Genomic DNA, 24,072 nt, shown 5'->3' on the forward strand with positions numbered 1-24,072 from the left:
GCAGATTTCTCAGCGGAAACCTTGCAGTCCAGAAGGCAGTAGGATACATTTAAAGCGCTCAAAGGAAAAGAAAAAAAAAAAAAGTCAACTAATAACTCTACATTTGGCAAAACTGCCCTTCAAAAATGAGGGAGAAATTTAAGACCTTCCAATGTAAAACCTGGGCATTCATTACTTCTAGATCTGCCCTACAAGAAATACTAAACAGCATCCAAGTTGAAATGAAAGGGAGCTAGATAGTAATTCAAAGCCACGTAAAAATATAAAGTTCTCCAGCAAAGGTAAATATATGCACAAATATAAAAATCGTACTCTGATATTTGGGTTTGCAACTCCACTTTTTATTTTCATAGGATTTATTTGCTTGTTTATTCATTTGTCTTTATCTATTTTAGCATGAGCAGGGGAGAGAGGCAGAGAGAGAGAGAGAGAGAGAGAATCTCAAGCCTGCTCCATGCTCAGTGCAGAGCCTGATGGGGGGCTAGATCTCACAACCCTGGAATCATGACCTGAGCCAAAATCAAGAGTCAGATGCTTAACTGACTGAGCCACCCAGGAGCCCATATTTTCTTTTTTTTCTTTTTTTCTTTTTTTTTTAATGTTTATTTATTTTTGAGACAGAGAGAGAACATGAATGGGGGAGGGTCAGAGAGAGAGGGAGACACAGAATCTGAAACAGGCTCCAGGCTCTGAGCTGTCCGCACAGAGTCCGATGCGGGGCTCGAACTCACGGAGTGCGAGATCATGACCTGAGCCGAAGTCGGTCGCCCAACCGACTGAGCCACCCAGGTGCCCCAGGAGCCCATATTTTCTATAGGATTTAAAAGACAAATGCATAAAATGTAATTATAAATCTATGTTCATGGGTATGCAATATGTAAAGATTTAGTTTGTGACATCAATAACAGAGGGGCAGAGCTCTAAAGGAGTTTTCTTATGCAATTGAAGTTGAGTTGGTAACAATTTAAGATAGATTGTCACAACTTTAGGATGTTATATATAATCCCCATGGTAACCACAAAGAAAATATCCATAGAAGATACACAAAAAGAAATGAAAAGAATCAAAATGTGTTGGTACAAGAAATCAACCAAACACAAAAGAAAGCAGTTATGGAGAAAATGAGGGAAAATATATAAAACATACAGAAAACAATATGGCAAAAGTAAGTGCTTCCCTATTAGTAATTACTTCAAATGCAAATGGGTTAAATGCTCCAAAAAACATGGACTGATAGAATAGATAATAAAGCCAGTCAGGATTCAATTATATACTGCCTACAAGAGTCTCACTTTAGATCTAGGGACATGCTTGGGTTAGAAATGAAAGGATGAAAAAAATACTCCATGCAAATAGTAAGCAAAAGAGAACAGGGATGGCTATACGCATTTAAAAACAAAAAAAAAAGGAGACTAGAAAACTCTTACAATAGATAAAGACATAATGTAATGGTAAAAAGGTCAATGAGGCAAGAAGATATAACAATTATAAACATGTATTAACATTTTATAAACACACCAAATATTAGAGCTCCAATATATAATCTTATGATTCCATTATAAACCAATGGAATAGAATAGAAAACTCAGAATAAACTTTTGCATGACTGTATTTCTAATGATGAAATGATTTTTGACAAAGGTGCCAAGACCATTCAATAGGGAAAAGATGATCTTTTCAATAAATGCTGGGTGTTTTGTTTGGATAAAACAAAATGTAGCATATACATACAATGGAGTATTATTCGGCCTTCAGAAGCAAGGAACTTCTGACACACAACATGATGAACTTTTGAGGACATCATGCTCAGTGAAATAAGCCAGACACAAAAGGACAAATATTGTATGGTTTTACTGATTTGAGGTATCTAGATTAGGCAAATCCATAGAGACAAAAGGAAAAATAGTGTTTGTCAGGAATTGGAGAGACCAGGAAATAGGAGTTAGTGTTTAATGGGTGCAGAGTTTCAGTCTAGGAAGATGAAAATGTTCTGGAAATATGGATGGTGTGATGGTTGCACAGCAGTGTAGAGGTGCTTAAAGCCACTGAACTGTACACTTTAAAAATGGGGGAAATAGAACATTTTACGTACATTCTACCATGATAAAAATATTTTTAAAACAATATAATTCACCGTATTAATAGAAAAGATAAATATGATCAACTTGGTGGATACAGTGAAAGCATTTGACAAAAGTCAATATCCATTATGACAAAAACTAAGCAAACCAACAACAGTAGTGAACTTCTTCCAACTGCTAAAAGTAACCTGCAAAAACCAATAGCCAACAAAATACTGAATTATTTTTTCCTGACATTAAGAACAATGAAAAGATGCCTGCTTTTACCAGTCCTAGTTTTTAAGAAAAGCAAATAAATGTTTGTAGAAGAAAATATGAATAAATATGTCATTTCTTATGTTCTAACAATCTGGCTATATTTTTCAGAAACCAAACAAACTAGGATGTAAAGTAAAATATATTAGTTCACATCAAGACATTATGGCCTGAAATTGAGGTGTGTAAACTGTTGTTTTCTTTCTTTATAGGCCTCCAAAGTATGGTCAAATAATCTTAACTTGAGTAATCAGGAATCATCACTTAAAATAACTTCTATCCTTAATCTGAACACAAGTTTAGTGCCTTGTATTGTTCAAGAAGAAAATACCATCATTCTAATTCTTTTATAACATATCTTTGCCTTCATTGAAAATGGATTTTTAAATCCAATTGTCAAGTTATGCCACTGAGGACATTGGGGGAAAAATGTAGACAAGGAAATTCTTTCCAAGTGGGAGCTTCCAGTACAGGTAAAATTCATGAGCTGGAAATCTCTCCCTGTTACCTTCAAAGCAGAGAGAACTCTGTCTTTATAGAAAATTATATATTCTCCTGTCAGCCTGGCAACAACATTTTTTGAATACCTACTAAGTGCTACATGTAGAAATCACTTATTAGGTATTGTATAGCAATACATGCAGCAATACTGAAGAAACAAATCTGGAAACATCCTCTGGCATTATCAGGGAAGGAAGTGTACCAACAAAGATAATTTTCCAAGGAAACCAAAGCTTATAACTTTAAGTGCCAGAATCCAACTAATTCTACATCCCCACTGTTACTACTGGTCTGAGACCTACCATCCCTCTCCTGCTTCCCCCCTGGTGCCCCTAGGAGCCAGGGAGGTTTCAGATGAGATTGTATCGCCCTTATTTTTAAGACCCTGAAACGGCTCCCAGTTCTGTCAGTGTAAAACCTGCACACTATACAGATAACGCTAAGGTTCCACTGTTTATACTATTGTATCCTAGGCCCCTAGTCATGCTAGGGGTGCGCTGGTGCTTCCTGACTCATGCAGCATAAAAGCCCCATAGCTCTGTAGTCGAGTCCCTCTCCCAAGAATGCCAGCCCAGCCCAGCTAGATGTCTGCCTACTAACATGAAATGCAATGGCCCATGGGAGACCTACACACCTCCTATCTCCGTGAGTTCTCTCTCTCTCAGAATTTTGTCTCCATGAGTTTTGTCTCTGAGAAAATGGGGCTTATATGCTTTTATACATAGCAATGCTTGTTTTCATGCTCATCATACATCTCAAAGAGCACATTAAGACATTTTTTGGCTAAGGCATGAAGAGTTTGTGATCACACTAAAAGTAGATGCCTACCTGACAACTATGGTTGACATCGGAGGTTCCTCAAGGCTTTTACTCCACAATTGACATTTCTTCCACCCACGATTTGCATTGTTGATGCATTTTCTTCTCCACAGGGGCATGCTACTTGGATTGGGAGTCAGATTAATCTCTTTTGGAAACTGATGTCTTGCTAAGATCCTTTCTAAGCCAGAGAATTCAGAATTCCGACCTAGTAATAGAATAAACATTCATACGATTCAGTGTTCCTTTCCATCTTTGCATAGCAAGAGTAACATGGCATTAGTTTCAGAAAGAATATTTATACCATTTAATAATTGCTATTGAGCTCTGCCATTCCTTCACTGCAAAAGTATTACTTGATGACATTCAGACCTTAGTCTGGTCCTAGACATCTAATAGATGCACAACAAATAAATAAATGAATGAACAAACCAATGTGCTGGTACCACCACAAATATTGAAGTTTGTTTAAGTAATTTGTGCGTGATTCTCAAATTAATGGCAATTTACTGTTCCATTATTTCAATCTTCAGAGAGATTAACCATACCCTGTATTTACATCACATCCACCACTTCACGTTGCCCGTGTTTGGCCCCTAACCAAATCTCTCGTCTGCTGTGGGACAAAGAGCTTGTGCCAGAATATAATTCAGTATACTGCTTCCTTCATCAAAACAGTCCTGCTACCAAAAGAAAGGAAGAGAGGGAAGGAGGGAGGGAGGAGGCAAGGAGGGAGAGAAGAAGGGAGAGAGGGAGGGAAAGAAAGGAAGTCAGTAGAACTGCATGGTGGATTTGGTGACATACCACCATACATACACTGTAGTGTAAGCTTCTCTCTTTGCCAACTGGTAACAAGTTGAGAACCAAAACCAGTTTGCCGGCTACACTGTGAGTGGCTCTGCAATGCAGCTGGGTGTATTAGAAAATAAGAGTGCCGTGATCAACCTAATGCAAGAAGAGAAACTGAGCCCCAGTGATTCAGGGTGACCCTGCATAGAAATTAGTTCCCAACTCAGCCAGCCTCTGTTGTTTCTCAGACTGAACCACTGATGGTCCATCCCAGACAAGGTAATTGGCACAGACTCCAAAGAACCAAGAATTGACTCAAGAGGCCATCTCTTGGCAATCTAAATGATGTAATGATTAACAGATCAATCTTTAGAGGCCTGCAAATCATTCTAAGTGAGTAAAAAACAGGAATCTGGGGCTCCTGCCCAGTGGTCTCGGGCCTGGCCCAGACAGCATTCACATACTGCTCCTAGAAGCAGTTTTAGCTCAGGATCCCATGGCGGGCGGGGGCAGGGATGCCGAACTCAGAAGCCCTTACACTCTAATGATAGGAATAGCATGGTTTGCTTTGGTTGTCAGAATTTGGAAGCTAATTTATTTGTTTATATTTTTTTACTGTTTATTTATGTTAAAGAGAGACAGAGAGTGAGCAGGGGAGGGGCAGAGAGAGAAGGAGACACAGAATCCAAAGCAGGCTCTAGACTCTGAGAGCTGTTAGCACAAAGCCTGATGCAGGGCTTGAACCCATGAACTGTGAGATCATGACCTGAGCCGAAGTCAGAGGCTCAACAACTGAGCCACCCAGGCACTCCTGGAAGCAAAATGTAGTATTTGACCGAAATAATAAACCCAATTCAGGTATTTGATGACATCCAGCTAAAAATAATTTTTGCCTTAAATGAATTGTTTTTTATTGTCTTGTGTACACATACTTTGGTATTCTAAACTGCCTCAAATCCTTTATGTAAGTAATCAAGGATGAATTAGAAAGGATAACATTTAACAAATATAACAAATTCTCATATTCTCCAGCATAAAATTTATATTTAGCACTGCACACCAAAATAAGATAAAAACTCAGAACTCACTTTGAATATTTAAGTCTTACTGCCAGCCTTATCTGAAATTATAAGCAAGTTTCCTGGTTTTGAAAGAAAGTACAGAAAGTATAGTTATGCCTCCAGAAATTATTGGAAATAAAATGATATTGATTATAAATTTATAGATGAAAATTAGATATATTGGACTGTGAGCTGCTTTGAATGGTTTTTGATTTCTTATTTTTTTTTTTTTTTTTTGAGAGAGAGAGAGAGAGGCAGGTGGGGCAGAGGGAGAGGGAGAGAATCTCAAACAGGCTCCATGCCCAACACAGAGCCCAATGCAGGGCTCAATCCCACAGCTGTAAGATCATGACCTGAGCTGAAATCAAGAGTCAGATGCTTAACTGACTGAGCCACCCAGGTGCCCCAATTTCTTATTTTAATGTGTGGAATGCAGTACATGTTAGATGGGTGGATGGTTTGAAGAATGGATGGATGAGTTTGTAATCACAATACAAATCAGCATAGATAATGTATATAAACCAGTACACAAGCCAATGTGTGTGTGTACCAGACACAGCAGAAAATAGGTAACTTAAAACTGGAGGCTTTAAAATGACTTGTTGCTTTTTCACCTCAGAATTGTCTTTAAGGCACACACAAAAGTCTCCAGCTGGCACATGAACAGGACATACACACACACACACACGGACACACACACATGCACACACGCACGCCTCTTCTAGAGCTGCCCCGCTCATCTCCTCCCCGAGCCCGCTCCTTCTGTGGAATCCACTCTTCCTGCTTTCCCTGCCCCTCACTGCATCCAACTAAGCAACCTCCCAAAGTATCTGTGGGGAAAAGCCGTGAATTAACCAAGAGAGGTAGCTTCTTAAGCGTTAAAAACAATACACAAAAGCTTCAAACTTCCTCCCATTTCCTACTTTTTGGTTTGGTACCAGTCATTGAGAAAACTGGTCTGGAGAATGTATTAAACAGAATATGACCAGGAAACCTATGAGATCTGCTTGTAATTTTACCCAAACATGATGACTGAAGAGCAACAGAATGGTCACAGGGGAAACCATGACAAAAAAGAAAATTATTTTCTACTTATTCTTTGCCAAGTTCAACTCATTTAATAAGCCAGTAACATACATTTTAAATTTCGGCAAAGACTTTCAAATTATCTTCAAAAAAGCCTGAATCAATAGCATTCTAATAATGATTATGAGGGCATTAATTTCCCCACATGTTCACCAGTATTGATCTTTTAAAACTTGACCAGTCTGATGGCCTAAAAAAATATTGCCTTGATTTATCTTTTACTTCCTTGACTACCAGAGTGTTTGAACAGCGTTCATGCTTACTGATAATTTGTATTTCATCTTGTGAATTGTCTGTCTATATTTATCTACTCTAGGAGGTTGCTTTTATTTTCCTTGATTATTTTTATGTAATCTTTAGTGTAATCTGGATATTGGGATCAATTCACAATACTGTGCATTCAGGGACTTGGGACTAACCAGAATATAAATGGACAAATTTGCCATTAAACCTTCCTCCCCAGGACTGTGTCTTAAGCACTGTGGCAGCTGCTATTTTCCTTTCTAAATTCATGGGCACAAGTGGCTACCAGCTACCTTTGTCTTTCACTGAAGCAGGAACAAACACTTCAGGAGGCAGGCCCCACCCAATTCTGCGAATCAGTCCAGTTATAAACAGCTCTGAGAGAATTCCAGGACTGGGGGCTGCTCCAAACTCCAGAAAGGGAGGGGCATTTATAATCCTTGGTGGCGGGGTGGGGGCAGGAGGGAGAGGGAATATCCGGCTTCTCTGTGGGGTGGAACAGTAGGAGGAAGGCACACCAGGAAATAGAGCAAAGGAATAAGCTTCGAAGCCTGACCTTCAACTTTGACATTCCCTTACTCATCTTCAAATCAAATCTGAACCTGTAAATTTAGAGATTATTTCCCACTTAATCCACTTTCCATCATCCCACAGGTAGACTTTGCCTGAAGAACAGTGACAGACCTCAGTTGGTTCATAAAAGACCAGTCCAATAAACGAAAGGGAAGAAGGGAGCTCAGAGAGCATGGACCCCCACAGCATAATCAGCATGCCAAGGACTGACCACACCTGCCATATAAAGAGTCAGTTCTTAGTCATGGTAAAAGCAGAGGCAGGGGGTGGCTGGGTGGCTCAGTCAGTTATGAGACCAACTCAATTTGGGTTCAGATCATCATTTCACAGTTTGTGAGTTTGAGCCCCTCATCAGGCTCTGTGCTGATGTGTAGAGCCTATTTGGGATTCCCTCTTTCCCTCTCTCTCTGTGCTCCTCTCCTGCTTGCACTCTCTCTCAAAATAAATTAAAAAATTTAATAAATAAATAAAAGTAGAGGCAGTTTTACACCAAGACGAAGTATATGCTTACTAAACAGAGTTCACGCCCATCCTCTGCCCACATACAATTTTGTTTGTCCTCTTCCCTCTTGTAGAAGTAGAGTGTCTCCATCATATGATTTGGCAGCAGTTTGTGAAGGTTAGACAGGGTCTCAAAGGTGTGACACAGAACCTCAGGTTGGGCATAGTTTTTCTGTGTCTTGGGTTTGTCAAGGAGGGGAAGTTTCAGTACAGTGTGGTTGTTCTTGGCTGTCCCCATGATGACCCACTGAGTTACAGAGAAGAACAAATAAGGAATCAGAAGGGTAGAGTGCCCCACAGTTGTTCTTTCTCCCCGCTTTCCTCCATCTCGGAGAAGGTATCACAGAATCTATTTTCTGGTCTCAGATCACTTAGCATTCTGAGAGTCACAATGGCCCAGATCTTAGCCTGGAACCCTGAATGCTCATCCTATCTTCAAACCAGAGGAGATCAGCCTGTCAAAAAGATCTTGCCAACTCTTATGGGGATTTCAGGCAGAAACTCATTTCCTGTCTGAACGTGGACAACAGCTGAGGCAAACAGAGTACTTTCCTAAAGGGAAGAGGGGAAGCCACTGTGCACACATCCAGTGTTGATTTTCCATCTGGCACTTCATGGAGGTCTGTGTGTACATAATTGAGACTCCGCAGACCTACTAGGCCCCAAGGGAAAGCGATTACCTCCATACAGTCCTCAAGCTGAACTGAGTGAAGAGCTTCATTGTCCACAACTGAGGAAATGTCCAGATTAACACAGGTAGGAGGCCAACCTGCTTCTTATTCTCTTATCCGAACTAACAGAGTCAACCAAATGCTCCATTCTAGCTTTACTGACAGAAGCCAGTCCTCACTGTGGACCCAGAGCAGAAGTACTAAATGATCTTGACCCACCATAGCTGATAGCATAGCCCTGAGCAAGGTAGAAGGTGTCAAGAACTCCTCCCAGATTTGAGGCCAAAATGCGAACAGTTAGGGTTGTTCTAGCTACTCCTTAACCTCAGCCTGCTTCGCCACCTGAGCCAGGGTCACCACTTTGCTGTATCCCATGAACTGGCTGGCAACCGCACTGCAAAGTGATCAGAAATGAGGAGATCCATGTGAGCCAAGCACGCTACGAGCCAGCTGGTAGTGCTTGCCAGCTTCTTAACAAACTTCAAAGCCCTTGGTCAGGACCACAGTAGCATCATGGTTATATCATGTCATACATTAGTGCCCAGAGCAGAAGATACAAAATTTTATTTCTGAACTTGCAAATTAGTTTTTAATTTGCAAACTTAAAGAGTAAGGCTTTAAAAAAAAACAAAAGGGTTTACTTTGAATATATTTAAAATATGTTAGAGAATCAGAATCACTCGAATATAATGTGATTCTCATGATTTCATGGGTGTTTTTGGAGACAGAAGGGAGCTTGTGGAAGTGAGGGGGGTAGGATATTTTGATAGGTGGAGACTTCTTTCTTCCAAGCAAACTTGAATATGTTACACTAAATATTATTTATATAAATAGATAAGAACGAACCATGTTTTAAGCTATTCTACAGGCCAAGGAAGTGATATATTGCATGTAAGTTGACATATATATATATATATATATATACACACATATATATACATATATATATACATATATATATATACACACACACATATATATACATATATATATACATATATATATATATATATGTATATATATATTAGTGTTACAATACCATTGACTATATTCCCTGTACTATACCTTTCATCCCCGCCATATGTTCTTAATCATTGCTCTAAATAGCAACTGATGGAATGTTTCCAGTTATTTGGCTTATTTACCTTGGCTGAAATCAGAAGTAGGCCACGGGATTATATTTTATTTTTAAATAAATGCTCTGATGGATAAATGTCTTCTGCAATGGATAAGACTGCTTCAAGGAATCCATCTCATTCACTCTATGTGTGGTGCAGTGGAAAGAATACCATTCAGGACCAGGGTCAGCAGTCGGAGGCTGGTGCCCCGCTGCTGTTGACTAGCTGTGTGATCTTGATCTCAGCCAGCCAGGTCTCACCCTACAGAACTAATGTCCTCTGACGAAACATCCTTCTAGTTTGTATCTTGTTTTGAATTTGGCTTATTTCCAATTCTGCTCTTCCATGGCCAAAAAATCTACATTTCCAAAACCACATTTGTAATATATGATTATTTTCTCAAAAGAAAGATGAGAGAGAATCCTCCTAAGCCAGTGCTCTCTTTCTTTCTTATTGTGACAATGAGTTGCTATGAAGGGCCAGCTGTGCCGCTCAGGTAGTAGCACTGTATTATTAACTAAATTGATCCCACAGCACAGCACCTGCAGGACGCTGCGTTGTTTTTCTAGTTAGGCTGATCTCTTCTTCATGACTTTTAGGTAAACGGCAATTCCTTTTTTTGTTCCAAAGAGGGCTGTTGTGTCTCCCGAACACCTTCCCCTTCCCCTCTGCCATGGTGGATGTGACAAGATCAGCTGGCTTCCAGAAGGCAAAATATTCAGTAATGTTCAAAGGGAAAAGATCATCTCCAAGTTTCTTAAAGAAAGCATTCTAAAGAGAGTGTTCCGTTCAAAGCAAATGAGGTGGGAGGGCTCCAGCTACCAGAATGAGGACCTAAGCGACAACTTTCCTGGCACCAGAAAGTAAGTCCTGCTCTGGAAACTTAAACATTCAAAGTACATTTGGGATACAAGGCTAAGAGCATAGGCATCTGAAGGACAGGAAGCCATAAAGCTATGCAAACTGCAGAAATCTAGTCTTGCAGGAAAATCTAAATATAGTTAGACATATATGACTGAGAATTTATTCAACAGTATGGGCTGCAACATATACAGGTGTAGAATTTGTGAAGGTACCTGCTTAGCTTTTGGAAATATATCCCTATGGATCACTATCACATTTGTTCTAAGAATAAATAGGTCTTAAACAAGATTTTTTATGTTTTTGCAACAAAATGGTGGTCTCCCACATAAGGGAGCAAAGTGTTCAAGGTTAATTTTTAAAAGAGAAATGCAACTTCTAACCAAAAAAATATTTTTATACATTATTTCCTAAAAATAAATTAGACAAATCCAAGAAAGTTAGGACATTTAAGGTAAAGGCTCACAGAAATGGAGTCCTAAGTTGGGGTGAATATAATTGGCTATGGCTGAAACAGAAAGCAGGAGCTGGGAAAGCAGGAGAAAAGGAGAAGCAAAGGACTAGTTATCTAAATCATACACTAAATACAAATTGCCCAGAATTGAACTGAAATGTTTCCCACTGAATAGCATCTCATGTACTTGGGAACAAAAATGCATATTACTAATTAGAAAATATGGCCTTGACTTTCTGAAAATATTTACATAATTACACTGAACAAGATTCCACTGCAGTAAATAACCAGCTGTGACATTGACCATACAGCAGGGAAGAATAAAGGGAAGTGGAGGCAAATACATGAGTAATGTAAAAATATGAAAGGTCTTGAAAGAGGTGAATGGAAATAGAAGGGTTTCCCTGAAGAATCATTAGAAGCTAAGCAGTGTTGTCACTGACATCTCTTTACATAACTCTGGACGACAAAAAGGAATGTATGTTAAAGGGCTTTCCAAAATAGTTTTCTGTTGGTCAAAATTGTCACTTTTGTCATAGTAGGAGAAACTGACTTGATCAGCAAGCCATGCTTACCTGCCAAGTGATTGGCCCAAGGCGTTCCTTCTTTCTACCAATTCAGACCACCTCCATTGCAATGAATGTAAGAGCTTGTTAAATGCCCTGAGACATAGAACATCTCCCTTACCTTCCTTCACTGGATTAGCTAAAGAAGTGTTAAAGTAAGGCAAGTCTGATGCTGCCACTAAAATCTGAATTCCTGGAGTGGCCTTGGGATGGCCTATAAGGAAAGTGCACTCTGTTGGGCTAAGGAGTGATGTTAGAGATGCATCAGAGCTACTATGGAAAACCCCTGTCCAACAAATCCCCTTGCTCTCAAGGCAGGACTAGAGCCAAACCAGACTGAGGGGTTTGGAGAGGGTGTGATTCTCTTAGCTGTTTCCCTTAGATTTCACACTGGCACATCATTTCACACTTTTTCTCTTGTCTTCTCGCCACCTAGACTGGGGCTCCCACATAGATAGTGTCCAGGGACTTTGCTGTGACTATAGTTATAAACCTGTAGTACTAAAAACTATCAATTCAACAAGTGATTGGGGGGGGCATGATTTTTATGCTAATGTCAAAGCATTAAAAAAATCTCCAGAGAAAGGGGGGAAGAGTCAAATTGATAAGAAGGTTTTTAGAAATATGTCCTGTCAAGAAAAAAAAAAAAAAAGAATCTTAGAGGATGTATTTAAGGATGACAAATCTGAGGGAGCTTAAGGGATCGGGAAGCAATTCATGTTCTGAAACAAAAGGAAAACACAGAAACAAACATAAACCAAGGAAGACAGGAGATGTGTGAGCTAGAAAAGTGATGTGCATGCTCACGTGCACATATACACACATCATTTTTGTCTTCTATCCCGACAGCAGAAAAAAAAATTTCCCAGCTAAATATATTTGTAGAAAGTATCATCTGGGAGTATCTGGACTTAAATATTTACCCAATTCACTATTTTTAAAATAATTGTAAGTTGGGAAAACAATATATTTAAGGCTCAGGTTACCAATTTATAAAATAGGAATAACTATTCCCATCGTGTTATTAGAAGTATTAAATTGGTTAATCTATATAATCTATATAAAATGTTCAGCCTTATGCCTGCCACATGGGAACCCTATCCTAGCAAGTGTTATTTCTAGCAAATGTTATTTGTGGAGTAATTAAATTGATTCAAAGATTTATTGCATGCCTACTATATGCCAGGGACCAGGCCAGATAGAATAAGTCCAGGCCTTGTCTTTAAGGCATTGAAAAGATAGTGACTGAGATATGAATGAAATGAAGAATTAGAATGTAACAGTGAGTAGGGAATTGTAAGCAAATCAGAATAACCCAAATGAAGAATCTTGGAAGAGGTAGCAATTTATTCTTCCTGAGGGGCTAAGGAAGATGATTTGTGAACTAGATTTATATGGATAGGACTTAACTAGGCAGGTAAAAGGGGGGAGGAGAAAAAAAAGGAGGAACTATTAAAGAAAAAGAAAAATGATGTATGTCCTGGCAGAGAGAGAGTGTTTAAGAAAACTGCAAAATGTCTGAGGTGTTGGACATGCAGGCACCAGGAGTGATAAGCAGATACTTAAAGCCTGGCTACAGAATTTGGACCTCATTCTTTGGGATTAGGAAGGCATTAGAGCAGGTCTATGTTTTATATCAGCAGTATGGAAAACAGTCTGGAGGACATAGCCTAAGAGGGAGACTTCCAAGGAGACCAATGTGAAATTCATTCTCTTATATTTATTGTCCTTCTACTATGTGCTAGGCACAGTTTTAAAGTGATAGGGTAGATCAGTGAACTAGACAGTCAAGGCCTCCGCCCTCACAGAGCTTTATACTCCAATGGGAAGAGACAGGCAATAGAAAAGCACACAAGATTAACAAGACTGTGATGCATACAGTGAAAGAATAAAAATAGGGTCTTATGAAAGAGTAAAGTGGGTGGGAAGGCTTCTTGAAAGCCGAGCCAGGAAAGGCCTTTCTGAGAGGAAAATGGACATGCAGAAGGAGACAGACACCTCTGGGCAGGGGGTGGGGGTGGGAGTTCCAAGAGCTGACAAACCCTTGAAATTCTGTTGGACATCTGGTTTATATGTGCATTTTCTGGGAAGACTCTCAAAGGAGCATGACGTCTCTTCCCCCCAAATGTTAAGAACCAGTGCATTTAGATGATTAATGAAACATTTTGGGGTTCGAATCTATAGTTGGATGTTCAACCCAACAGAACACAATAGTATCATCAGCAAAGGATTGCAAAAATGTCTTTCTCAAATGTCAATGCTTTCTTATAAAGAATATCGCTGATTTCTTTAAACATTCTTTACTTATACACATATATCTTTATATATTATTATATGTTATTTATACATATATATCTTTATTCATTTACTCATACACATATATCAGCCATAAATATGTAAATATTCACTTACATATTTACTTGTTATACATGTATATACACAATACTGCACATATAATAATATATCCATATCATATATATGCATACACGCTCCTTCCTCTCCCACCCCACACATTGATTTCATGGAACTGAAGTAAGAGATATACATTTGGAGGGCCAAACTGGTCTCCTATCATCTAAATTTATCCTAGATAGAAAAAGAAAAAATCAGCTTCTGTTCTTCTGTTGTAAGACCAATGACTGATCTGGAACCACCAGAGGTGGGCTTGCTCTCAGCTGGGATACCTTCCTTCTTCCATTTTAATTAAATTTACATATTATCAGCATGGATAGAATTGTACATATATCCGTGCACATACGTACATTTAGCCAGCCCGACCCCCTGGCTTCATTCGAACAGGTGCCAGGGATCTGCGGATATCTCTTAGCTCGCGGTCAGGGTCAGGGCCAGGGCCCAGGAAGGCCCGAGAAGTCCCTGCGGCCGTGACCTCCGCCCTTGCGGAGCCTCGGGGCGGCCCCTCCACCTGCGATGGCTGAGTGCGCCTGTCCGCCCGCGAGGAGGAGCGGAGGGGCGCAGGGGCCCGGACTCAAGGCACTGCCCTGGCGGCGCGGCTCGTCCCGAGGGGCTGGAGGCCTGGCGACCCCCAGAAGGCTCTGGGCCCAGGCGGCCCCCGACCGGCCCGCGGCCCCGGAATACCGGTGGCCCCGGTGGAACGCGGGACCGTCGCGAGCGCCCCCGCTCGATGGTAGTTGCCGGGCGACCGGGCCGCTGGGGAGGCCCGCGGAGCCGCAGCCCCAGCCCAGGCTGGCCTCGCTGGGCCCGGCCTGGGCCCCTGCGCCCCGCAGGCCGTCCAGCGCCGAGGGGGCCGCGCTCGCGGCCAGCCGCCGTCCGCTGCCCCCCCTGTCCTCCTGCTGCAGGAAGGCCGAGTCCGAGGGGGCGCCCGTCAAGCCGTTCGCCCCGCACGCGGAGGGACCCGGGCCTCGGAGCAGCAGCACCTTCGGGGACGACGCCGACGACGACACGTGGGCCTGCGGCGCCATGGGGTAAGAGGCCGCGGCCCGGGGCGCCCCCGCGAGCCCCACCTGCTGTCACCTGCTCCCTGCCCCGGACCGAGCCACCCCCGGCCCGGGAAGGAAGGGTCAGGAGGGGTAGCTCACTAGCGGGCTTTGTGCCTCCCACCTGCACCTCTCTCCCTCCTTTCCTGTCCTGAGGCTCCTTTCGCCGCCGAAGCTTTGTCACAAAGGCCTCCTTGTCTCTGGGCCCCTCCTCCAGGTGCGGTAGCCTTTTCCAGGCACCCCAGGCCCTACTCCGTGGCATACACTTGGGGGGTCCCCAGGCTGTGCCACCTATTCAGCAAACTCCTTCCTCTTCCTTCATTGTTCCATCCCAGGGCCTGGCATGGAGCAGGTGGATCGATACCTGAACTGTACTCTTCTATTACTTCAGGATCTGCCTCTCCTTCTAGGAGACAATAAATTGTAAATGATTAAGAAATATACTGATTACTGCGGTGGCTTTAATTTGTGATTCCACATAGTCATACATTAGCCCAGTGATTGTCTTGTCTGTTATGTTCTCTGATACTTCTACCTTATACAGTAGTGGGCTTAGAAACCATGATAGTTGGGCATGGAAAATAGTGTTTGGTCCTTTGGGCCTTCTAGTGTCCCCAGAACTGCATGGGGGGCTATAAGGTTCATCCGGCTTTCAATTGGAGCACCTGTTTTGCCTAATGAAAAGCCAAAGAGTTCCTGGCCCTGTTTTATGAGTTCCAGATAATTGATGTATTTTTTCTAATTTGTTTTTTTTAAATTTTTTTAATGTTAATTTATTTTTGAAAGAGAGTGACAAAGCAGGAGTGGGGGAGGGGCAGAGAGAGGGAGACACAGAATCTGAAACAGGCTCTAGGTTCTGAGCTGTCAGCACAGAGCCCAACAGGGCTCACAAACTCACAAACTGTGAGATCATGACCTGAGTCAAAATTGGACACTCAATGGACTGAGCCACCAAAGTGCCCCTCTAATTTGTATTTTTTAAGTGTATTTATTTATTTTGAGAGAGAGTGAGAGAGAGAGTGCAAGTGAGAGAGGGACAGAGAGGAGGCGAGAGAGAATCTCAAGCCGACTCTGAGCTGTCAGCACTGAGCCTGACACTGGGCTGAATCCCACTAACTGTGGGATCACGACCTGAGCTGAAATCAAGAGTCAGATGCTTAACCAACTGAGCCACGCAATTGCCCCTCTAATTTGTATTTTATCTTTCTATCTGATATGTTTCCTTTCTCACTTAAAACCTTAATTTCCTAATCTTCTGTCAGTTAGATTTTAGAATTTGCTTTGTCGGTGCTTTTTTTTTTCGTCTGGCTTGCACCTTATTTCTGGTTGATTTCCTATTGTTACCTCTTCCCTGTCCTCATAGTTCCTTTGTCCTCCATTCTAAACATTTTTGCAACCTCCTTTAGATGAGGAGCCAAAGCACAAGCTTTGAAAAAAAAAAAAAAATCACTGTTATACCTTACCCATCTATTGTGCCTGTCCCACAACCTGTGTAGGATTTTAAGGAAACAGAGATGCAAAATGGGAAGAAGAAATGGAGAGAACAATGGCACCACCCCGCGTGCATCCAGCATCTCGCAGGAGGTACGGCCTGTGGCAGTGACCTGAGCGTTAGGCAGCTGCTTTGCTAAGACAGAGCTCCTGCTGAGTCTTCCTGCTGAGACCCCTGCTGCTTTGTCATTGTGAGCGGTTTGTGTGGGATGTTCCTCTTGGGAACTTGCACTAATAGCAAAGGGAAAATTGTTATTTCTCTTAATGAAGGAGAAATTCACCAGCTTCCCTCCAAACCTCAAAACGCTTCCTGTTGCAATTGGACTTTGTGAAAGACACCACCTTGATCCATCAGGCCGTGCTCACCTTGTAAAATCTTCTCACACATAACTTTATGAAAAGTGTTGGTAAGGCAGGTGGAATATCAAAGAGCCTAATCGTTCCCAACCTGTAAGGAGTTTGCAATCCCGCTGATGTCGTGCGGAGTTAATAGCTTTCCTTACCAGTTGACAAATTGGTTTATATTAATCTCTTATTTAATAAATTTATTTTTGAGAGAGAGAGTGCAAGCGTGAGCGTGGGAGGGACAGAGAAAGAGGGAGACAGAGGATCCAAAGCAGGCTCCACATTGTCAGCCCAGAGCACATCCCAGGGCTCTAACTCACCAGCCCTGAGATCATGACCTGAGCCAAAATCAAGAGTCCCATGCTTAAGCCACTGAGCCACGCAGGTGCTCCTATATTAATATTATTGGATGACCTCAACCACAGTTAACAGCTTCCCTTTAAGGTGTCACTGTAAGGATGTTTCTCTCACATGTTCTCTTGTGCATTAGTGGACCAGGATCACAGAGCTGAAAGAAGCCTGATAATCTGTCAGGGAGGTTTTAAAAATACAAATAACTGAGCCTTACCTTCATCCTACTGAGTCAGAACTTGTAACTTTTTTTTCAAGCATTAGTTTTAAAAAGGTCCCCAGGTGATTCTCAGGAGACTAGACCTAATTATATGTTATCTCAGGGAGCAGGGAATTAACCTCCAGAGAAAGATAATCTGCAGGCTACCTTCCCAATGTTCAACTACCTTTCCTGTCAGGAGATAATTTTCTTGTGGGCCAGTTAAATCCTCAGACTGTATTTAAGCTTATTCTCCCTGTTCCTCTTTTAGTTTTGGGATGACACCTAATGTTTTATTTGTGTATTGCTTAGAGTTTAATTTACAAAGGGTTTTCTTATTTTGAGATAGGAAATAACTGAGTTTGCTCCTAAAAAATTACTAAAAAATAAATAAATAAATTCCACCTCCTCATTTTTCCTATTCCAAGATAAATTGTTACAATCCTCTCCTACACGCATCCCACATCCCCGCCCCCCCCCCCCCCATGGCATAGCACAATGTCTGGAACATAAAATATTCAGTACATATTAATATCTTCCCCTATTCATTTCTTGACTTGCTTTTGAATACTTCCTGAGTGTTTTTTCAATATCTGGAGTCTAGAATGATTGGTGAGTTTGTCAGTGTTGAGTACGATGTGAGGATTAGAGAATTTTTTTTGGTCGATAGAAAGAGTTTATAGGATATCAGATCCCGTGTTCGGATACAGAAAATTTGGCCAATGTGCCATGGTGTACCAGGGACACACAGAACTGGATATTTTATTGTATTTTTAAAATCAGTTTTGAAAACCTGTGTGTCATTTTTTTTTTAATTTTTTTTTAACGTTTATTTATTTTTGAGACAGAGAGAGACAGAGCATGAATGGGGGAGGGTCAGAGAGAGAGGGAGACACAGAATCGGAAGCAGGCTCCAGGCTCTGAGCTGTGAGCACAGAGCCCGACGCGGGGCTTGAACTGACGGACCGCGAGATCATGACCTGAGCCGAAGTCGGACGCTTAACCGACTGAGCCACCCAGGTGCCCCATCATAATTTTTAACAAAATGGGAATGAAGCCATAAATCATTATAAAAGCCTTTCTATTTCCTAATAGGTGTCATCAAGTTGTTAACAGTTTGATAAGAGAATACTACCTGCTTCTCAAAAATGCTGGTAGTGTACTTATAGGAGGGACAATGGGTCAAGAAACTTTGTGCTTTTTGTCAGACTTTATCTACAGACATGAAAAATTATGTACTTGAGCTTTTATTAAAGTGTTCTTGTTTATCCTAAAACAAATATTGTTTTAGAACTTGTGTCACTGGAATTTGGATTCAGAAATACCTGCTCCTGAAAATAAAAATCTCCCACCTGGAAAGGATAGTGCAACAGGTGGTAAGAAATCCTAGATGTATGTATTTATACTTATAAATATTAAAAATTTATATTCATACTTGTAATACAAATAGCCACTTATATTAAAGGGGGTTTGTTTTTAATGCAACCAGTTTTATGTAACTATTAATTGTCATTTTTTCCATACACATTCTTTCAGGTTCAATTAACAAGGTAAGGATAAATGTTTGGTTTTAAATAATTCACAAAACATTATTTTAAAATTACATGTATGCTCATTAAAAATTTTTTTCTTTAAAAATATCAATTTCATTTCCGTAGAGTTCTTCAAACAAGTCAAAGCCTTTTCTGTTCTATAGGGCTGCAAACTGGTCATTAAATTAATATTTTATTATGTATTTTTCAATAAAATAATACCATAAATGGAAATTAACATTGCCAAAAGAGAAGTAGTTTCAGCCCTTGAGATTTATTGAAGCAATTGAAATGGTTCATTTCAACTAAGTAGTTGAAGTAGTGAAGAAATTAATCTTTCATTTACTTTTTTTGATCAGGATATAAAACACTTAACTATCAGTAAATCTTAATGATATTCAAGGCTTATTAGTTAATGCTGTTTAGCTGGTACTTGCAACAGATTATACCAGTTCCTGCTGAAGTCAGTAAAAACAAATGATTCTTGGTTAGAACAAGAATTATACAGTCTTAGAACAAGAGCAGGGAACAGAGATGTCTTGCGTTTAAAAGTCTTCTGCTGCTTTATAGAACCATTTGGAAATTTCAATAGAGCAACTGATGCTAGAACTTAATTTGTCAGAGCATGCTCACAAAAGAACACAGGTGGGATTTTATTCATCATACTCCTAAAGTATTTTTTTTAATGCATTCAGTTACTAAAATGTTGTCCATGGTTTTTCTGTTATCAGAATAGTAAGCAAGGGATGTTTCAGTTATGGAGTTATCCACTTAATGAAGGAAGTACCATGGAGAACAGGTGAGAGAATATTTATTTTTGTAAACCCATAAATTAGTGAAATATATCTAAATACAATGAGTTAACTATTCATCTTAGATACTAGGAAGAAAAACAACCTGAATAAAAAGTATTGCATATAAATATGGGGGAATTATAGAAACTCTAAACTAGGAAGTGGCTGGCTTACACTACAGAGATCATCAGTGTATGGGCAATTAAGAATTTCTGTGCCCTTAAATGAGAGTTTATATGGATAGAGTTTGGGCTTCTCATCGAAGGGAAAATAAACTGTAATAGGAAAATAATAGTCCATGGGGCAAGAATGATTTCCATCCCTTATGTATAAGGTACTGGTGTCAGCATTCCTACTTTACAGATGAGAACACTGAGTCAGGGCGACAAGATATGTAACTTGCCTAAAGTCATACAATGAATGGAATGGTAGAAACAGGATGTAAGAAGAGCTTGGTTCATGCTCATTAGCACTACAGTGTATCACTTCTCAGACTTTACTTATTTTTTGGTTCTTAAACTTAAGCATCCAACAGAACCAGCTAGAATGCTTCTTACAAACACAGGGTACTACTATGTGGAGATTACATTTATTGAACCCTGGGTCACTTTTACACACAGTGTGCTGTTTCATGGAGATCCTGAGTTCTGTTCCTCAGTTTTGTGCCCAGTTTTGACAGTGGGTGTGGCTCACTTGATAGCAGTCTCCCAGAGGACTTTACCTCTGTGAGACTTAGGATGAAACTCCCCTAAGCTGAAATTCAAGGTGTGAATCCAAGAAATGCTAAAGGGACCCTAGTGACTAATGCCCTAAGGGAATGTCGGTGCTGAGGGGGATAGAAAGGCTACTTTTACTAGAAGGAACTCAGCTGGGAACAAGGATTTCAAGGTAAGAGGTCAAATGAAATGAATTGAATTGTATCACACTAACACAGAGCAAACAAATTGAGTCAGCAGAGGGCAGTGGGTAGGATTACAAACATCCGGTCCCACCACTCTGGCTCTACCACTTACCACATGTATGACCTTAACCACTCTGCCTCGGCTTCCTTACCCATAAAAGGTAAACAATAAAAGTGCTTGTCTCCTGGGGACTAAGCAGAACAATGTGTTTGATAGGTATTTGCTATTTATACTGGGAAACCCTAAGATGTTGCAGAGTTGGAAGCCCAGGATCAATGAAATAGTTTATTACTGAGATTTTTCTCTTCAATATGCCATCAAGAAGAGAGTAAAAGTAATATTTTTTATTTAGGGTTCAACATTTTGCAAAGTACGTTCATGTAATTGGCTTCTCAGACCACCTCAAGGTCGGTATTGTCCTTACCATTCTGATCACTGGTGGCAAAGGGATTCAAACTTACGTCCCCACTCCCAGATTCCATGCTCTTTTCACTAAACAACGTGGATTGTGTCTGTCATCAATTGTAGATTTCAGGAGACTTTCCTGTGGTTTTATAAAGGCAAGTCGGTATAACTAATATTTAGCTAAAGAAATAAATTTTTACTCTTTTCTGTAGAAATAAAAGTATTTTTCAAAATCCTTCAAGAATACTTTGCTGTCTTTAATATAAACTGGCATTAAAAGAAGCAAGAAGATAATGAGACTTTAGATGTCAATTAATGCTTCAACTCTTTCAATGTCAGTACTTCTAGTAAGCTTTAAAAAAATGAACTATTATAAACTCAGTGTTCCATGGCCTGGCTCTTATGCAGTTTTCATTCTAATATAATACCTAGAAGCATTAGTCATAAAATAAAAGAGCACTTCCAGGTGAAAATTACAATGGGATAATTTTTTTTTTTTTTTTTTTTTACCTGTATGGTTCCTTTCTTTCTTTTTTTTTTTTTTTTAAACTATGGGATAGTTTTTGATGAACATTGTTTTGTTTCCTTTTATATGGGCATAATTTTTTTTAGACCACAATGGCTAATGTAGAAGGCTTTATTGAGTAACCTAATTACATTCTTTGAGCTTCCTTTTATCTAATCCTGGGTCATAAACATGTCAATGCAATTTCAGTTTGAGTTGGATAGCCCCCTTCTCCGACATCATCAGTGCAGATACAATCTATTCATAGGTAAATAGATGTAATTAGCCACTTTCAACCCAGTGACCATTCATAGACACAGCCATTTGTGGGTATAACGATCTAGTTTCCTGTGAATGCACACAGGGATATCCAGTTAATATTCTAATCTATACGTTTAAAAATGTATATAGTTTTATGTACTTGAGCATATTTGGGAGTTAACATCTGTCAGTTACAGATAGATACACATAGGCCATTGGAAACTAAACATTAACCAGTCTTTGATAATTTTACTTTTTGATTATTTTAATAGCATTTTAATTCCAGTCAACAAACCATTCATTAACTAAATCATTTTTTGAAGGGATTTCAGAAAATCTTCCGTGGAAACTGGCTTTAATGTAACCAATAATCCCATAAGGCTCTTTACTCTGAACCACGCACTTGTAACAAGTGCTTCAGTTGAGAAGCAAGTTGGTTCTTACCCTGGACTGCAGATACCATCGGTTCTCTGCTGGCCCTATGCTGATGGAGACTTTTTGAAGGACAGAAATGAGCCTTATATTAATTTATGTTCAACTATAGAAAACAATAGTGGTGAAACTTTACCTGCTTTAAATTGGAACTTGAAATATGGAAACAGCAGTGTGGAAGAAAACTTAACAGATGAAAGTGATTTATCAGAAAATGAAAAAGCAAGTGATAGTTTGCTCAGCTACTTTAAAAAGATGGACCTGAACTTAAAGCCAGAAACAATAGTAAACGTTGAGGAATCTGTCACAGAGGAACCAAGTGAAGTATTTCCATATCCTGATTTTCTCCCTTCTCCTTTCAATACCCTGGACTTGCACAAATTAGCCCTTTCAAAATCTGAAAATTGGAAAGTGACAGTAGAACCTCCAGAAAGCTCTGTTGAACGTCTGATAACTCGTTTACTAGAAATGGAAAGATTGCAACACATGACTATCCAAAAAGAGAGGCCCAGACTACAAACTACCTTCTGTACTCTGGCAGCTACTGAACGACCCTCTTCCTCCAAAGCTATACCCAAAGTGAGACAGCCCAAACTTTCAGACCCTTTGAGTCTTCAGACGACTTGTGTAGATAAAAGTCGTGAAAAAAGAAAAAGCAATTCTGGATCTTGCAAGCTTGAACAAAATGCTTCAAAATGGAATTGGAGCAATGCTGGCAAATATAAATGGAATTCTAGACCAACATCTCTAAAAAGTTCATCCACCACCAAACAATTGGTTGCAACTTGTGATGACTTTAGGAATCTCAAAAGCTCCATTTTAAATCCATGCCAAGAACTCGCAACCAAGCCTACTCCTTCCCAAACAACTCAATCATTGGTTAAAATGGTCTCAACAAGATGTCTGCCACCAAAGTCTCCAATACCAGTCTCATCTATACCTCTGTCTTTTCCCGAAAATCAGAGAGAAGAAATTAAGGTACCAAGGACCAAAAAGAAACTTTATCAAAAAAACATAGCACTGAACAGACCATTCTATATTCAGAAGCTGAACTGTTTATCACCTTCCTTTACAGCTAAGGATAAGTGTTCACCTATTGACCAAAAATAACTTTTCTTTCATACATCTCAATGTGAGCAAATCTGTTTCCAAGAAGCTTGGCTAAAACGTGGTTCATCATTCCGAGATACAGGTATTACACACATGCATGAGTAACTTGATTTGATGTGGAGTGGAATTTGTAAAAATCATTGCTGAGATGTGTAAATATAAATTCAAGGGCTTCCATACTGACATATTTGGCAATCTTTTGCATGTTATGTTTCAAAGGAATGTTTCACTTAGTAAACTGTTCTTTTCAAAAGAATATTCTCTTTTGTTGTGATGGTTTCCTAATGTAATTCCATCATCAACGAACGCTATAATCAACTTATTGCTGGTATATTTTGTGTTCTATTATAGTTTGAAGAGTGTAGTTACCTCTTTTTAGTTCTTCCCACTCTGGTTCCTTTTTTCTTTCCTTTACTGCCTCTACAAATCTCCTTTGTCTATCATTTTGACCAATCTTTTGAGTATTTGCTTGGCCATTAAAAGCTAAAATACTTGCTATTTTGTTAAGTTAATATGCGAGAGCCCCTGGGTCCTCCTGTGAATCTTAAAAAATGTTCCTTTCCCAGGTCCTTGGTCATATACATGAAAGCAAGATCAGTTCCCTTGGAGACTAACTATAGTTGTAGACACGAAACAACCCTCTTCCACTCAGACTAAGTAGTTTTATTTTTTTTTTAATTTTTTTTTAACATTTTATTTATTTTTGAGACA

At 39.9% G+C, this 24,072-nt stretch overlaps 2 protein-coding genes across 8 annotated transcripts in view; one reads left to right on the forward strand and one right to left on the reverse strand.

The window, feature by feature from the left end:
- CB2H6orf201 (chromosome B2 C6orf201 homolog) overlaps nt 1-8,269 on the reverse strand; it is a 26,171-nt gene extending 17,902 nt beyond the window's left edge. For both annotated transcript variants that reach the window (XM_042938041.1, XM_042938040.1), the window contains exons 1-2: nt 7,955-8,269; nt 3,666-3,864 (exon numbers count right to left, since the gene is read on the reverse strand). In XM_042938041.1, the coding sequence (XP_042793975.1) occupies nt 3,666-3,864; nt 7,955-8,147 (392 nt within the window). In that variant the 5' untranslated portion in view covers nt 8,148-8,269. The remainder of the gene's footprint in view (nt 1-3,665; nt 3,865-7,954) is intronic.
- A 58-nt stretch (nt 8,270-8,327) lies between these two features.
- FAM217A (family with sequence similarity 217 member A) lies at nt 8,328-23,617 on the forward strand. 6 transcript variants are annotated; one of them, XM_042938037.1, is made up of 8 exons: nt 8,328-8,665; nt 10,298-10,561; nt 14,897-15,022; nt 16,531-16,618; nt 18,712-18,796; nt 18,957-18,970; nt 19,684-19,751; nt 22,143-23,617. In XM_042938037.1, the coding sequence occupies exons 2-8, from the start codon at nt 10,497-10,499 to the stop codon at nt 23,359-23,361; spliced, it is 1,665 nt and encodes a 554-aa protein (XP_042793971.1). In that variant the 5' UTR covers nt 8,328-8,665; nt 10,298-10,496; the 3' UTR covers nt 23,362-23,617. The 6 variants fall into 6 exon arrangements, with proteins under 6 accessions (XP_042793971.1, XP_042793970.1, XP_042793972.1 ...); XM_042938036.1 differs by having other exon boundaries at nt 10,329-10,561; XM_042938038.1 differs by lacking the exons at nt 10,298-10,561; nt 16,531-16,618.
- Nucleotides 23,618-24,072: the final 455 nt, after the last annotated feature.

This window comes from Panthera leo, chromosome B2 (genome assembly GCF_018350215.1).
Source record: "Panthera leo isolate Ple1 chromosome B2, P.leo_Ple1_pat1.1, whole genome shotgun sequence".
Lineage (NCBI taxonomy): Eukaryota > Metazoa > Chordata > Mammalia > Carnivora > Felidae > Panthera > Panthera leo.

Coding starts and splice junctions, on each gene's coding strand:
- FAM217A (XM_042938033.1), top strand. CDS start 14,508: ATGGCTGAGTGCGCCTGTCCGCCCGCGAGGAGGAGCGGAGGGGCGCAG. Junction 15,023..18,711: donor TGGGCCTGCGGCGCCATGGG/GTAAGAGGCCGC, acceptor ATATTGTTTTAG/AACTTGTGTCACTGGAATTT. Junction 19,752..22,142: donor GGAAGTACCATGGAGAACAG/GTGAGAGAATAT, acceptor CATTTTTTGAAG/GGATTTCAGAAAATCTTCCG.